Here is a 15,171-nt window from a genome sequence, read left to right as displayed (position 1 = left end):
GGCCCCGCTCCGCCCCGCCCGGCGCTTTCTGTCCGCTCTCCCGCGCCGTACGGCCCGGCCGCGCCGGCTCCATCCGCTCCCAACTTTGTGGTGCGGGGCGCGGGCGGCACCGCCGCGCTGCCCTCAGCGGGGCCGCCCTCAGCGGGGCGCGGGCCCGGCCATGGCCGGCATCGGCATCGACCACTCCAAGCTGCCCGGAGTCAAGGAAGGTGCGGCTCACCCCGGCGCGGGGAGGAGGGGGCGCTGGACGGGACGGGGCGGCGTGGGGGAAATGGGAGCGAGGCAAGGAGAGAAACTGTTGGTTTGGGGTGGTTTTTCTTAAACGTTATCATTTTACAATTTCCAGGCGCCGCTGCGGTTCGCGGCGCTGGCGGGGAGCCGGGTCAGCGGGAGGGGACGGGGCGCTCCGTGCTCCGGCCGGGGTGCCCGGGGCCGTCCCGCTGCCGGTGCGGGGTGTCCGGCGGGTGGCGGGAGGGCACGAGAGGCGGAGGCCGGCGGCGGAGCAGCGGCAGGGGCTGGACAGAGCCGCAGTGGCTGGACACGGAGCCGTGGCCGCTCTGCTGGCCTCGCTTCCGGCTCCCCTCCCCGGCAGAGCGGCGGGGGTCGGGCTGGCAGCGCCGCTGCTCCCCGGGAGCAGCGAGCGAGGAGCGGCGCTGGGGGAGGGAGGGCGCAGCCCTTTGTCTGCGCCGGGGCCGAGGCTGCCGCCGGCGCCGCCGCCGCGCTCCCCCCGCCGCGCCCGGGCAGCCGGGCTGGGGGCGCCGGCCGGGGCTGCGCTCCCCCGGCGGGTGAGGCAGCCGTGACACTCTGCGGGAGATGGACCAGCAGCGATGTCTGTCTGTCCGTCCGTCTGTCTGTCCCTGGCAGTTACGGCTCGGCCGGGGTCGGAGACTCCGCTCGGGCCGTTGTTAAAATGGGAGTAGAACTGTGGATATCCACAGATTTGGCGATTTGAGGGGGACTGGTGATTTTGAGGCCCCGCTTACAAACAATTAACCTACTGGTATTTATGAAGACTGGCCTGCGTTGGGCTTGGGAGCGCCAAGCAGCCGCTCCCGCCCCGCAGACCCCCCGTGCCCCCCTCGCTTCCAGGGGTCCCGCTGGCTTGGCCTGTGCTCAGAGCACGGATTCACCTTCTGTCAGGCCTTGGCTTCCCTGCTAGCACAGTGCCTGCCTCACACGTGAGCCTTTGAGCTCAATTAAATGTGCCCTGGAGCTGCTTTGGGTTTAGAAAGCTTTGTAAGAGATAGTTTGTTCTTTCTGATAGTGATTTGTGATATAAACCAGTAGAAGCTCTGTCATAATCAAGTTAGTTTAGATTTACTCTCTTGTAATAGAGAGCAATGGTTTCCTGCCTAAAAAAACCCAAACTTCCTTAAACTTGTTTCTTTTCCCACTGGTGATTTTTTTTTCAAATTTCAAATTTCAATTCTTACAAAACAGCAGTTGTGAATTTGATGATTTAGCTGGCCAAGAGTAGAAAACCTGTTTCTGCGCAGGCAGCTGGGGTTTCCTTTTGACCTTATGTCATCCTTTAATGCTTCACTCAGTGTTACTGGAACAGAAGCTGAAGCTGATGTTTTAGGGGTTAATATTCCTCCTGTTAAGTCATTAGCAGAACTGTTATTGGCCATTTTAGTGTGGTCAAGATCTCATCCTTAGAGTCTGTCCACACATGGTTGGTAACTCAAGAAAATTAATCCAATTAACCTTTCCAGTGGGTTGATTAAAGTGAATTAAATCCCTGTGTACATGCTTATATTCACAATTCAAGTAGGCTGGATTTGATTTGCCTTTATTAGTTTTTGAATTGAACTAACTGGGCTGAGCTGAGGTCGTTTACATTGTGAATGAAAGTACATGAACAGCGTTACAGTGTAACTCAACCAGTCCCTGGGAAATTTGCACCTATGCTATAGTGTGGATTAAGCTTCGAGAGTGTCCTCTTACTACGATCTGTTGTTACTTGATAGCAGTGGGATTAAAGTGGTGTGCCAGAGCAACGTGCAAAGTAGATGAGGTTTGAGCCATGTTCTGCAAAGCCTCAGGCATGTGTCACGCTTTTAGTTTAATGGCATCACTTGTTTTTGTTTTGGAAAGTGTTGAGACTGAGCTATGATTTGGATTAGGTCTTTTCGTGCTCTGTGTCAATGCCAGCCAAAGAAAGAAAAGCATTGCCTGCCATACGGAGGGAAATATTTATTGTTCCTGATAGAGAAATCAGTGTTGATCTTTCTGGAAAAAGCATTCCCTTTCTTTGTTTAGGGTAAAGGTCGGCTTAGTCATTCATTAACAATAAAGAACCTTTTGGTTTGAGTACTTTGTTCTTCACCAACTCTGCTTCAGGAGAGGAGGTGTTATGTCCGAGTTCTCCCTGTCTTTCAGGACTGATCTCAAAAGCTGTTCTAAAAGTGGGATCATTCCAGTGCAGCGATGGCAGTGAAGATCTGATAACTGTAGCTAGGTGCTCTATGAGGTCTTTCCTCTTTTATCTCTAAAAGCATTTATATCAGCTCAAGGCCTGAGGTGGATGGCATTGTGCTGGTGAAAACCACTTCAGCTGGTCCAGTTTATTTTGTGGGCAGGGGTTTACTGGTGTAAAATACATCCTCAAAACACAGTTTTCCTAGTATGAACTACACCTTGCTGCTGCAGCCTGGTGTTACAGACCCATTTTTCCATGAGTAGCAGAGTGGATCTGACCTCTGTGGTCAGTAAACCTCATGTAAGTTATTTGTTTTGGTGTTAGTTGCAGTCTGTGGCCTGTGCTTCTCTGCCTGCATTCTGTTCATCTCCCCAGTGTCTGTGACATATTTGCTTTCCACAAAGCAGCCTTTGCTGTTTGCTCTTTTGACCTACCTCAGGAGATTGCTCAGCTTTGTGTGTGTAGATCTTTTTTACTAGAGGTCTCATTTGTGAGCCTTTTGGTGATAAAAACATCCTAGAAACATTATTTTTATTAGCTACTTATAAAGCAAATGAAACTGTCTTGGGCTCTGCTCTCTAACTGCCTCTCATCTCTTGTGACCTGATGCATTCCTGGGAGCTGTGTTTGGGAAGGGCTCCACCCTCTTTTGGCACTCAGCTGTGACTGAGCCCTTGGACTTGAGAGGCATTTCTGGCTTCATGCAGGCAGGCTGAGCTGCAAGGGAGGTGTTTTGGAGCTGTGCAAACCATACCCCTCTCTGGAGGATGTACCTGTGGTCCTGTCTGCTGTTGCCTTGCCAAAGGTCTGGGGCAACATCTTTGTGAAGGGAATGCCTGCCTGCTCAGGCTGAGGCTCAGTCCTTCATCCATTGCAGTCTCCAAGAGTCATCAGTTGTTGGCAGCAGCAGAAGAAAACCAGGTCCAGGCATTCTCCCAGGGACTCCTCATCTTCCTGCTAGTTTGAATCCTCTGTGAGGAGAGAAAAGGGAGGGGTGGGATGGGAGAGGACTCTGAACTCTGCCCCAGTAGTGTGCAGCTCTGGAGAACTGTGGAAATTTGCAGTGGGTGAAGTGTTTTTATTGAATTTTATTTTTAGTAGTACTGTAAGGAAATGCAAGGGCAGTATGTCTGGGCTGATGATTAGAACTGACCCTGCCACTACTATCTGGAGCTCCAGCCTTGACAAAGGCTGATTGTGGCACCTGTGCATGGAGAGATACAACAACACTCACACTGCTTCCTATTCTTTGTTCAGCACCTGATTTGACTTTTGGGAGCTGTACATTCAAATGCTGCTGGTTGTAATCTGCTGCCCGAGAGGCCAGTATCCAAAACGTGGTAGTAAAAGATACAGCTCTGACTGTGACCTTGGGGAAACAGGAAGAGCTTGAATAGTTTCTGTCTTGGCAAGGTGTTCTCTGGGGCAGGCAGTCTGGCTGGCTCTCTTTTGCCTTAGCATAAATTGAATAAAAGTTTGCTTTTAGCATCAGTCTTCCTCTTCCTCCCAGCTACAGACCTTTCTGCTGACCTCTGCAGCTTAACATGACCTCTCCTGAGACTCCTGCAATAAAAACCTCCTGGCTACTGACCCTCCCAGTGACTGGGGAGGGGGATGAGGTCTGAGGGGCAATGTGTCAGGCTTCCATGGAGCAGACTGAGGTTATTGGCTTATAATGAGGCCTTTGGTGCCTCTGTGCTCAGCAACATGAGAGTGGACAGGAGAAATTTGATGTCTGTCAGAGGTGGAAGAGGATTGAAGAAGTGTGAATGGCTGGCACGGTGTCTGATGAGGAAAGATTCTGCTTAGGGGTTTTTCAGGGGAATGGTTTTGAGGGATGAGCTGTCAGCTGTATTCATCTGAAGGAAGCATTGGCCTTTAACTGGATTAGTATAATCAGGGCAACAATTTTGAGAGCAGCTGAGGGTCAGCCGGGTCATTGTGAAGCCACCTGCCCCATGCCCTTTGGCTCCAGCTGGGATTTTTCCTTGCAGCATCACGATTTTCTGCTTTGTGACTTCCTTTAAGGGTTTAAGGGCTCTGAGAAATTCAGGCAAGATGGATGGCTTGAGGGCAGCGGGGAGGTGGAGAGTGATGGGACATAGACACAGGTCACTGGCTCACATCCAGCCCTTCTGGGTAATAGGAGATCTGTTCTTCCAGCAGGCATGAGTTCTGTAGCTGAGGCTGTGGCACTCATTTCACTTCTGGTTAAAGCTGGGTGAAAGTTTTATTTTGCATTCAGTGGTTCTGGGTCTGCAGTGCTTGGCAGAGATGGGCAGGATTAGCATATTTTATGCTTTTGGCTCTGAAAGGCAGCTGAACAAGCAGGTCTGCCTCCTCCCATCCCTAAATCCTTAACACTTCTGTGAGCTGCTGTGGAGGTTCTGCTGAGGCAAAAAGATTGCTCGAAAAGCTTTGGCAGAAAGACACCCCAAGACTCCCATTGATGCTTTTTGCAGAGATGTTTCCTTGGTTCCTGGCAGATTTCTGGGTGGGGGTAAGAGGGGACACATCCTATTTTTGCACTGATTCCTGGGGATACAGGGATAGCAGCGGGGAGTTTTCTCCTGTTTACGATACAACATCGTGACTTGGTCCATCACCCATTGCTGGTCTCTGGGGAATGCTCCCAACTGAGCAGTGTGTTTATGGTCACCACGGGCCTCTGTTTAATCTTTCATTTCCTGTGGCCATGGGAAACGTCAGAGGATGCCAGGCAGGAGTTGGAGATGGCTGCTGCAAGGAGCAGGAAAGGCCAGTTCTGCTCTCTCTGGTGCAAGAAAAACCCCACTTGGATAAACAATGGGATATGCCTTGGAGCTGTGTGAAACTTCTGTTTTGCTGGAATAAGCTTTCTTTTTCTCGCTCAGAGTCATCCAGTTCACATGAATGTGCTGATTTATAGGACAAAGTGACAAGTTCCTTGCCTGCTTCCTTCTCCCCTTTCCAGAGTGTCCCCAGCTGGTTGGCTTCCTGCTCCTTCTCTGCTACTCCTGTGTAGTGCTGGTTTGAAGGCTGAAGGGCTGAGGAAGGAGGATGGTCTGTTGGTGAAATTGTCTTAAAACTTAAGAAGCTTTAGGTCCATTTTCTGGCGTGACACTCACTGCTGGCTTGACCTTCAGCTGTTCTCCAAGAAGGTGATAACAACAGCTGCTGTTCACTGCTGGTTGGCTGCATTGCAGGGAGCAAAGGGCACGTTTGCTGGACATTTCCACCAGGAAAGCTGCAGTCTCCCTGGAGGCTGATGTGTGTCAGCAATGCTCTCTGTTCACCTTACAGCACTGGCTTTTCCACAGAACATGTATAGGACTTTGTGAAGGTCCCTTGACATTTCATTTCTACTTCTTTTTTGAGAAATAGAAATTGGAGCCTTCCTGCTGTTTTCTTTCTCAGTACTTGAAAAGATACCACACAGCTCAGTGAGTGAGTGTTGTGTGGCCTTGACACTGTATGGCTGCAGGGATGATGTTTTAGCTGGGCTGGGAAAGGAACAGGAGAGTGCAGCATCAGGCTGGCTGTGTAAGGGGTGCAAGGCAGTGCTGTTGTGAACCTTACCTTGAGCAAAGGGCTTCATTCACGCCTTAGTGCTCATAAAATTTACCCTGTAAGCCCAGGCACCCTGTGAATTAAGTTTGCCAGAAGTGTTACTCTCCCTGGGGAGAAAGGTGTAGATGAAAGCCTGCTCAGAGGCTAGCACAGCCCATCTGCACCTGCCCAATTATTTTGTGTCAGGCTCCTGAAGATCAGCTGATGGTTATTTTCATTGCACACCAACCCACGATGTCACTGCCACAATGCTCTGTCAGCCAAACTAAAATAGGGAGATCTTTTTGTCTTCAGCCTGGTAGAGGTTTGGTTTGTGTGCACTTGGTAGCTCCACCCAGCATTATGTGCTCTTCAGGACAGAAAGTCAAAGTGGTTTGTGAGTGAGTCACTTTTCTTCACTTCCCTTTTCAAAAAAGGTGTGACAAGCCATGTGCAGTGAAACTGAGTTCCTGCGTGCATTTTCGTTCATCCTTTCCTGAGCCCTTCTGCTGAACCAGAACTTGGTAACCAGAGGAGTCAACTCTAAGGGGAAATGTTATGTGGGCTCAGTATGTGGTGTTCAATAAGTGATGACAAAGGGGAAAAGGACATAAGTGAAGAAATATTTGAAAACACCGAGACACAGACATTCCATAAGGACACTGACAGGAGTGACATGAGAAGTAATGGGACAAAGGGGAGGAAGGAAGTTTATGCAAACAGGAGTATTTCCTGGCAGTGAGAAGGCAGGGGTTTTAATTCCTTTCTGCATTATATGTGTAGCATTGGCTCTTTACACCCAGACAGGACAAGAGGCTGGAGTGTGCTCTGGCTGGAAATGCTCCTTGCAGAGGGACTGTTGCCACTGACTTGGCACATGGCTTGGGGTAACGCTGGTCTGGCTCAGGGAAGCCTTCCCTGATGTGGATGGAAAGCTTCTCTATCTCTGCACAGCACAATGACTTTGCACTGCAAAAGCAGCTTATTATATCTATCTGTTCTGATTACAGCAAGCATTACTTGTAGCATCCTGGTGCAAAGAAATGGCCTCTCCTTCTGCTCTGGTATTAGTTTTATTATTGAGGTGCTGGCTGGTGGCACGGGAAGGATTTATGACCTAAATTCAGCAGCAGCTCCTGGAGCTTTTGGCAGTGCTGCTGAGGTGAGGTGGTGGAGCACAGCATGGAGGAGGCCTGGGAATTTTCCAAGGCACCAGGGTGTTGGCTGTTTTCATGGCAGGCAGAGAGCTCTGCTGTTCACAGGGCTGTGCTCTCCTGCAGGCCATCTGCCTGGCGCCAGGTTTCCAGAGGAAGTTGATGTTGGGAAGAGGCTGAGCTCTCCTGACCTTAATTGCAGTGCTGGAGGGACTGAGTCCTTGGCTAGGGCTGCACAGCCCTGCCTGGATTCCGCACATCCCTGATGCAAGGTGGAAAAAGCAGGTTTGTCTCCAGCTCAGTGCTCACTTACCTGGTATTCCAGGCAGCTGGCATTGCCCACAGCACCAACTCTGGCTGTGTAACAGGTGAACTTAACTTGGTCCTGATTTAACTGTTCTTTTTTTAACTTTTTCTTGTTTTTAAGAAGCTGTGAGTATTCAATATCACCTGAAGGTGATATGGTTCCCAAAGCAAAAATAAAAAATTACCTTTACTGACCTGGAGCTCATTTAGTGCTCTCAGAGAGGAGAAAAGGCTGCCAGCCTGCTTCTTCCTCATGCTTTGCAATGTATATGAACTGTGGGCTCAGATGCCACAAAGCAGTTTGCTTCAAAACGATGCAGGGAGCTCTGCCTCCCTGTCCATCTGGTCTCAGAAGTCAGAGACTTATTTTTACCCTTGTATGCTAGGGTTTTAAATCTGTCGTTGCACTTAGGGTAGTGTTGCCAACACAAGGTTGTGACAGGAAAGGGAACATGTATTGTTAGTGCTGTAGCTTTACTGATTTGTGACTTGTAGATAGATGTGGAATTTTGACTGATCTGGGGCCAGCTTTGGTACTTTGTGTTCCCCAGAGCTGACCAATAAACCTGGAGAACTTAAACACGGGAAGCAAGGGGGGAGAGGGGAGAGTGCCTGTGAGGAGCTGTGGAGCGAAGGAGAAGGGTTTTGAAACAAACCAACAACCTCGGCTGGCTGGGTAGAGGATGGTTGTTCTTGCAGAGCAGTTTGCAGTGCTGGCAGCAGCTGAACGGGTGGCTGACAGGAGTCTTTGCTTGCATCCTAGCAGCCACCTTTCTAGGGAAAAGGAAGCTGATAGGAATCTGTGCAAGAATTGGAGCTGACTGCAGGCTTAGTTCAGATACCTTCTGCTTCAAATGCTGCAGCTGGCAGGGGAGGCTGCTCAGAGGCCCATCCTGCTGGAGCTTTGCTTCTCCTCGTATGTGATCTGGAGGGATAAAACCTGGCTGTTTGAATGTGCACTGCCACTGTGGTGTGTCCTTTCAGCTGCAGCTCTGGTCTAGCTACAAGCCATGGAGCAGTCTCAGGGTTGGCTCTAGTCATCCAAAGGCTGAAGAGAAGGTGGCATCTCTGGGGACTCTTTATTCTGCTTGTTTTTTCAGAGGTTATTGTTTCTCTGTACAACTGCAGGTCACTGTCATGTAAAAGCATGCTGTGGGGTTAGAGAGAGGAACTTGAACCTTTTTTTGGCACTTGGCAGCTTCTGTGTGGGTGTGAGGTTTCCAGCAGTCAGCCTTTTGTAAAGCAGTCACTAAACTGAGTCAGGGCATGAAGCTGCACCAGAGGGGTGTTCAAACCTCCCTTTTTGCATCCTGTCTCCCTTGTATTTTTCTACGTTATCTTTCAGGATTAAGCTAGAGGAGAACCCTGTGAGAGCTGACACTTTGCATTATCTCTGCTCCCAGCTGCCTCTTTGGAGCTGCTGTGTGAGGTTATTCACCACAGCCTGAGGGCTGAGAAATGCTGGTGAAATATCTGCAATCCAGGGTGCCATGGCTCCTGAAAGCCATCCTGAACCACAAAGTGGGACTGCCAGCTCTCTGCAGAGAAACTGCTGAACTGAACAAGGAGTTTAGCTGTGCATTCATCAGAGAATGGAAGTTTTGCCTATCTGGGAAACTTAGTGTGTGTAAGAGAACAGAAATTTTGCTTATCCAGGAAACTCAGTGTATCCTTCCGAAAGTTTTGTGTGGTGCAAAATTAGTTAAAATGCTGAAATAAAAGCTGAATTAAACAGATAAAACAACAGAATACAGTGATTGCTATTGGAGATGGGTGTGGGATAAGGGAGTGTACATATGGTGTAAATCTCTTGAGATGCAAGCTCCATGCCCCAGCAGTTTTCTGAGTGGGTGGCTGTTTTGAGTTGCACTTGATAAAAGACTGTTTTTCTATTACCCCTCCCCTGCCCCAATTTAAATGAGTGGTGTTGGGTTTAAAGCTGGGTTTAAAGGTGCCATGACATTCTGTCTGCAAAAGAAACCAAAAAACCTTCGAGAAAAGGGGTATCATGTGATCCATGGGGTACAGCTAAAGGTGTGTCTTACAGTTACAGTGGTGCTCATGGGGCCTGTGTGGCCCAGAGATTTTGACCTCTCCTGGTGAAGGCAACTCCAGCCCTGCTCTCCAGTGATGTGTATGGTAGTTTGCCTTTGGGGTAAAGGGTAAAGCACAGCTGTTGGAGTCAAGTGTTGTTTGTTTTGCTGTGGTCCATGGTTGGGAGGTAGTGGTTAAAACTGACTTCTAGGAAAACTCCCTGCCTTTATTGTTGGTTGTTCCATTTGCACATGTGGTATTAGCTGAGTCAACTGAAGCTGTGTCCAATGCTGGACAGGATGAACTACACAAACAGCTTTTGTTCTCGCTGATGATTGAGATTATCTTCTTCCATACACAGACTCAGTTACAGTCTCAGATGTTGTGAGTGAAGTGTTTGGCTGCCTGAGGTCTGCTGTTTGACTGTGGTGTCAAACCAGCCAAGCCATCCCTACCTTGAGGTTTTTGTGGTAGAGCCCCACCTGGGTGTTACTGGCGGGTCCACAATGCAATGGCTGAGCTCACTGGTGGTCTTCTGGGTGTAGGCAGTCCTGGACAGGTAGATGGACACTGGGGCAATCAAGAAATTTCTGCAGAGATTGGTGTTCTGAGCCTGGCAGGTAATGACTTGCAGACATTAACACATATTGCATCATCTATCTGCTCCCTGCTTTAAAGTGTTAATATATTCTGTGTATTGAGCCCCTGCAATAGAAAGCAGCAGCTGTAACAGCAATGTTGGCTGTAGGACTTGGGAGTATTGGACAGTTCTAGTGACTCAGGGTATTCTGTGTCTAGGGACCCAACTGGGCATGGCTGAAAAGGGTGAATTTTCAAAGCATGGATGTCATTACTTCTTAAGGCTCAATGTCATTTTTAGGTACATGTGAAAGTCTTGGCACAGAGTGGCTGGAAAGCTGCCCAGTGGAAAAGAACCTGGGGGTGCTGGTCAGTAGCCTGCTAAACATGAGCCAGTGTGTGCCCAGGTAGCCAAGAAGGCCAGTGCCATCCTGGCCTGGATCAGCAATGGTGTGGCCAGTGACCATCACCCTGTTCTGGGCACTGGTGAGGCCACACCTCAAATCCTGTGCTCAGTTCTGGGCCCTCACTACAGCACAGACACTGAGGTGCTGAATGAGTCCAGAGAAGGGCAGTGAAGCTGGGAAGGGTCTGGAGCACAAGTCCTTGAGGAGCTGGGGGTGTTTAGCCTGGAGAAGAGGACTCAAGGTTGACCTTATTGCTCTCTACAAGTCCCTGGCAGGAGGTTGCAGCCAGGTGGCCATTGGCCTCTTCTTCCAAGTACCAAGTGATGGAACAAGAGGAATTGGCCCAAGTTCTGTCAGGGGAAGTTTATATGGGATGTTAAAAAAAACATCTTCAGCATAAGGGTGACCAGTGGTTGAAACAGGAAGGTATTTGGGAGATTCTCCATTCTAGGAGATGCTAAAAAGATGTGTATATGTGGCACTAAGGGGTATGCTTTAGTGGTGAACTTGGCAGTGCCAGATCAGTGGTTGTACTTGATGACTTAATGTTTTTTTCAACATAAGTTATTCTAGGATTTTGTGATTGAAATGCACCAACTCAGCATTTTCTTCTGGACGTCAAAGAGATGGTCTTTATTATTCTCACCCTATGGGTTGTGTTTTAAGCTTTGGGAATAAGAAGACTTGCTCTTATTTAGGAACATTGCAGATGACACCAGGTTGGGTGGAATTATCCAGTGATGAAAAACATGGCAGCCTTCTGTAGAAAAGCAGAATGATAAATCTTACCGAATTTTATGGCTGGGACTTGCTCAAAGAATAACCTTTTGAGGTGTCTTGTGCTATTTTTTCCACTATCTTGAGTATCTCCAGCTTCCTGTTTACACTGCAAGCACATCATCCTCTGCTTTGAGGTCTTCAGCAGATACTCTCTCAGCTTTGGGACTGGTCTGTGGTACAGTGTGCAGGCTTCTTTACCAGAAGTGAGACTGCCAAACTAGTAGCCTTGGAGAAGGCACTTTGTGAATGTTGATCATTTCTGTCCCAAGGCAGCTTAAAAAATATAATGAAGTTCTGAGGGTTTGATTCCAAAATGCAGTCTTCCTTCTTAAAGCACTGTTAGGCAGGTGAGAGCTTAATGTTGGAGAAAGGTGCAGACAGAGCACAAAAATCTCATGGCCTTGACCTCAAGGCATTTAGCTTAGAGCAGAGAGGATAACCTCCTTCCCAAATCCCAAGATGTTCTTAGCTTCCAGGCCAAGACTGCTAGTAAAAAAAACATTGTGGTTTGGTGGTTTATTTATTTTTAATTATTATTATTTTGCATGTTTACATTTTTGAGAATTAGGCTGAGACCCTTCAGTTTGGTTCCCCACAGAGTTACCCAGTCTCCTTGTGCTGCCTCATAGCTCCCAGCTATGGGTGATGCTCTGGTGCTGTGGCTGAGGAGCAGAAATTGTTCCCTTTCTCAGACTGCCGAGACCTGCCCTCTGTCTGGGATCCACCTTCTTCCTGCATGATTTTCTGATTTCTTTGGCATGATGAGGCCTGGTGAGCAAAGCCCTGGGAATGTCATCTGTGTAACTGCAGCAGCCAGACATGTCCTGTCCAGCCTCTGTCAGCGCCCATGTGTGGTAGCAGGAGCTCCTGCTGTGATGGGAGAGGCAGGGCAGAAATGGGAGTTGCTCAGCCTGGGCCGTGTATCTCACAGAGCAGCTCTGCTGGGGACGTCCCAGTTGCATGTTTTATCTGCCCTCAGGGCAGCTCTTCACCTCCAGCTGGGTGACTACTTGGTCAGGTTGGCTTTGTTTCAAGGAAATAATTCCCAGATTTTGAAGGCTTATCTGTCTTGGAGTGGCCTGACCAGTCCCTGCTGGTAAGAGTCTCTAAGAGATCCCATCTTGCTTTCTAATCTGCAGGAGTCTACAGAACTCAGGCATCCTCCTGAGACTGCTGGCTTGTAAAAGGCGGCATTTGATACTTGCCATTAATTTATCAGCTCTGTAGGCCTAAAACTGATTTTTAGCTGATGATACTGCTTTTTCATGTTACTTTTGTCTTTTCTCTCCCTCCTGTCCTTTAGATTAGAATTCAAGAGCTGCAGATGCTCTGAACTAAGCATGACTCATGCCTAGTTTGTTTTGTGAATTACCCAGCACACAGTGCTGTCGGGAAAATGCTGGCAGTGGAGGGGGTGGGGATGGTTTTTAAGACCCAAAAGGAAATGCTTGGAACATGCATCTGTGGTGCCTGGGTCACTGAACTGGCACGGATACTGGACACGTTACGTGGGCCACGTGAACCAAGGGGCCCTTGGGACCCACAGTGGATGTCAAATCATGATCTAAGACTTAAGGCAGAAGTGAGGGGGGTGTTTTGCTGTGAACCTTACATGAAAAGCCAGTAGGGGCTGACCTCTTGTTGAGACACAATGGGTGCACCACAGCACCCATTCCTGGGTGTTACCTACTTCTTTGGCACACACCTGAGCATCACTAGCAACATCTAAGGGTGCCTTTGCTCCTCCCTTGTGGTTATCTTGATCTGTTTGAGACAGTTTGAGGTGTTAAAAATGCTGAGCTGTGGAGCTGAGGTAATGCTGGGGAAAGTTAGTTTTATGGGTGGCAGAATGTAAAATGGCAGAATGTAAAATGGAAGAGGTTATTTAATGAAATTTTGCTGAACTGTTGTACCCAGGGACTTTGTTATGTCAGCCATAAAGGCAGGGCTGCAGCCATGTTTCCAGGAGCCTCAGATGCACCAATACACAAAAAGCATATTTCCAGTGAGAACTCCCAGAGGAGCAGATCTGTGCTTGGAGCTTGCAGAGAGGCTCTCAGGGATTCCTCAAGACAAGTGAGCTCCCTCTTCCATGCGTGGATTTTGGATCCTATCACTGTTAAGGTTGATGCTTCTGCCCTCATCCTCCCCAGCTGGCAGCACTGCTGGCCATAGCAGCCACTGGGATTCCTGGGCAGGCATTTCTCTATTGACAGCTGTGCCAGAGTGTATTCCTGGTCTGCTCCCTGCTGTGCCAAGGTAGATTGGCTCAATCAGACTTGGTAAACCTGTTGTGAATGTTCCATGCTTCGCTGGACTTGCCAATTGTAGCTGCTCTCATTGCACCCCTGCTGCTTGTTTGACTGCCTGGTGGCTCCCAGCCAGGGCCCAGGGATGGGAAGTCAAGTTAATTTGCAACAGTGAAAGTAATATTAATCTCACCTTTCATTTTTTAGACATACAGTTAGGGAGCAAGGAAATGGATTTCTTTTCTCTTAAATACAAAGCCTTTCTTTTATCTTAAATACAAAGAGGAGAAATTGAGTCTGTTGTCCTTGGGGCCATCCTATTTCTCAGCACAAACCCAGGGTACACAGAACCTAGTAATGATTGTGCTGTACCCTGCTGAGACTGGGCAGGGAATGAGAACTAGTGCTGATGAAACTTCATTTCAGACCATGGCTGGCCTGTCCACATCTCCAGTAATTTCATAGTTGCCTCATTGTTGGATGTGAGTCTTCAAGGATTGGTTTCCTTGGCCTCTCTTGCAGCTGCTGTCATGCTTGGCTCGGTGCCATGGGTACTGGGTCTAATTGTGAGGGAATGTTCTGCACTGCCATCAGCCCCAAATCTGCTAGGGAGGTGCAGGTGTTCCCATCCTTTGCCACCTGGCTGGCTGACAGTGCTTCCTTGTGTTCCTGATGGGATGTTCTCATCCTCCTTAGCACGTTGTTCTCAGGCTGATGGGACTTGAGGATAATGTGCTCAGATGAGCTGGAGGCAGCCAGCCCAGCCAAGTTTCTGACAGTGACGAAAGGTTTTCTTGTGCTGCCTGCCCTGCCAGCAGCCACAGCAGCACAAAGAGAGGGCTGTGTGCTCAAGCTGTCTGCTTGGGTTTGTAACAGGAGAGCGTGTGCAGCCAAATGGCTTCTTCAGCAATGCTAAATAATTCCAAATGTGTGAACAAACCCAAGGCTTTCTGCTGCCCCACCAGTCTGCTCCATGCTGTGTCTGTCCTCTGTGAGATGGGAGCACCAGGGAACCTAGACACTGAGAAGTTTCCAGTGTGCATATCACTGGTAACTGTCCAGCTTCCCTCTCTCTGTCAATATCACTGGCTTAAGACCCAGCTCCTCTATTCATTCTAAGCCCTGCAACTTGGTGGCTCATCCCAGGGCAGCATCCCACTTGCTTTGTCAGTGTTGTGTGGATGTGGGACAGGCGGTGGCAGGGCACAGCCCCAGGTCTGGGCGCTGTGTGGCCATCTTAGGGATGGCACTGGACCCAGGTGGCTTTGGGTCAGGAGCTGGAAGTTGCACCAGGGTACTCTGGCCTATATGTGCTTCTTGGCCCAGTCACTGAGCAAGCCAGATGATGCTTCTTGTGAGCAGAAGGTGGTTGTTCCACAATTGTTCTAGGAAGCTGAAGCAGTATTCAGCAGGGATCACAGAATTAGTCTCTAGGGCAAGATTCCCTTGCCCTATCCTGTAAAAAGCATGTGTTGGTGACCACCAAGCACTCTGGGTTTGTCACCTGTGAATAGCACTGCTGCATGTGACTCAGCTGTGGCTTTTCCAGATCTGTGCCTCAAGGCAACATTTCTCTCTTTCTACAGAAATGGCCACTGGAAGCATTTCAATGCTATTGAGTTTCATATCATCTTTCCTTTTTTAAAAGAAGTTGCAATGAAAAAAAGCAACAGCAAAACCTTAATTACACCATCCAGATTTATTCATGCTTA

At 48.9% G+C, this 15,171-nt stretch overlaps 1 protein-coding gene across 1 annotated transcript in view; it reads left to right on the top strand.

The window, feature by feature from the left end:
- Nucleotides 1–15,171, top strand: part of CCDC50 (coiled-coil domain containing 50) — a 41,858-nt gene continuing 26,687 nt past the window's right edge. The window contains exon 1 of the mRNA XM_071437770.1: nt 1–209. Coding sequence (XP_071293871.1) covers nt 161–209 — 49 coding nt within the window. The 5' untranslated portion in view covers nt 1–160. The remainder of the gene's footprint in view (nt 210–15,171) is intronic.

This window comes from Agelaius tricolor, unplaced genomic scaffold, assembly GCF_023055355.1.
Source record: "Agelaius tricolor isolate 1412-34295 unplaced genomic scaffold, bAgeTri1.0.p SCAF_12, whole genome shotgun sequence".
Lineage (NCBI taxonomy): Eukaryota > Metazoa > Chordata > Aves > Passeriformes > Icteridae > Agelaius > Agelaius tricolor.
The sequence above is the reverse complement of the archived record's forward strand: the minus strand, read 5'-3'. Positions and strand labels throughout refer to the sequence as shown.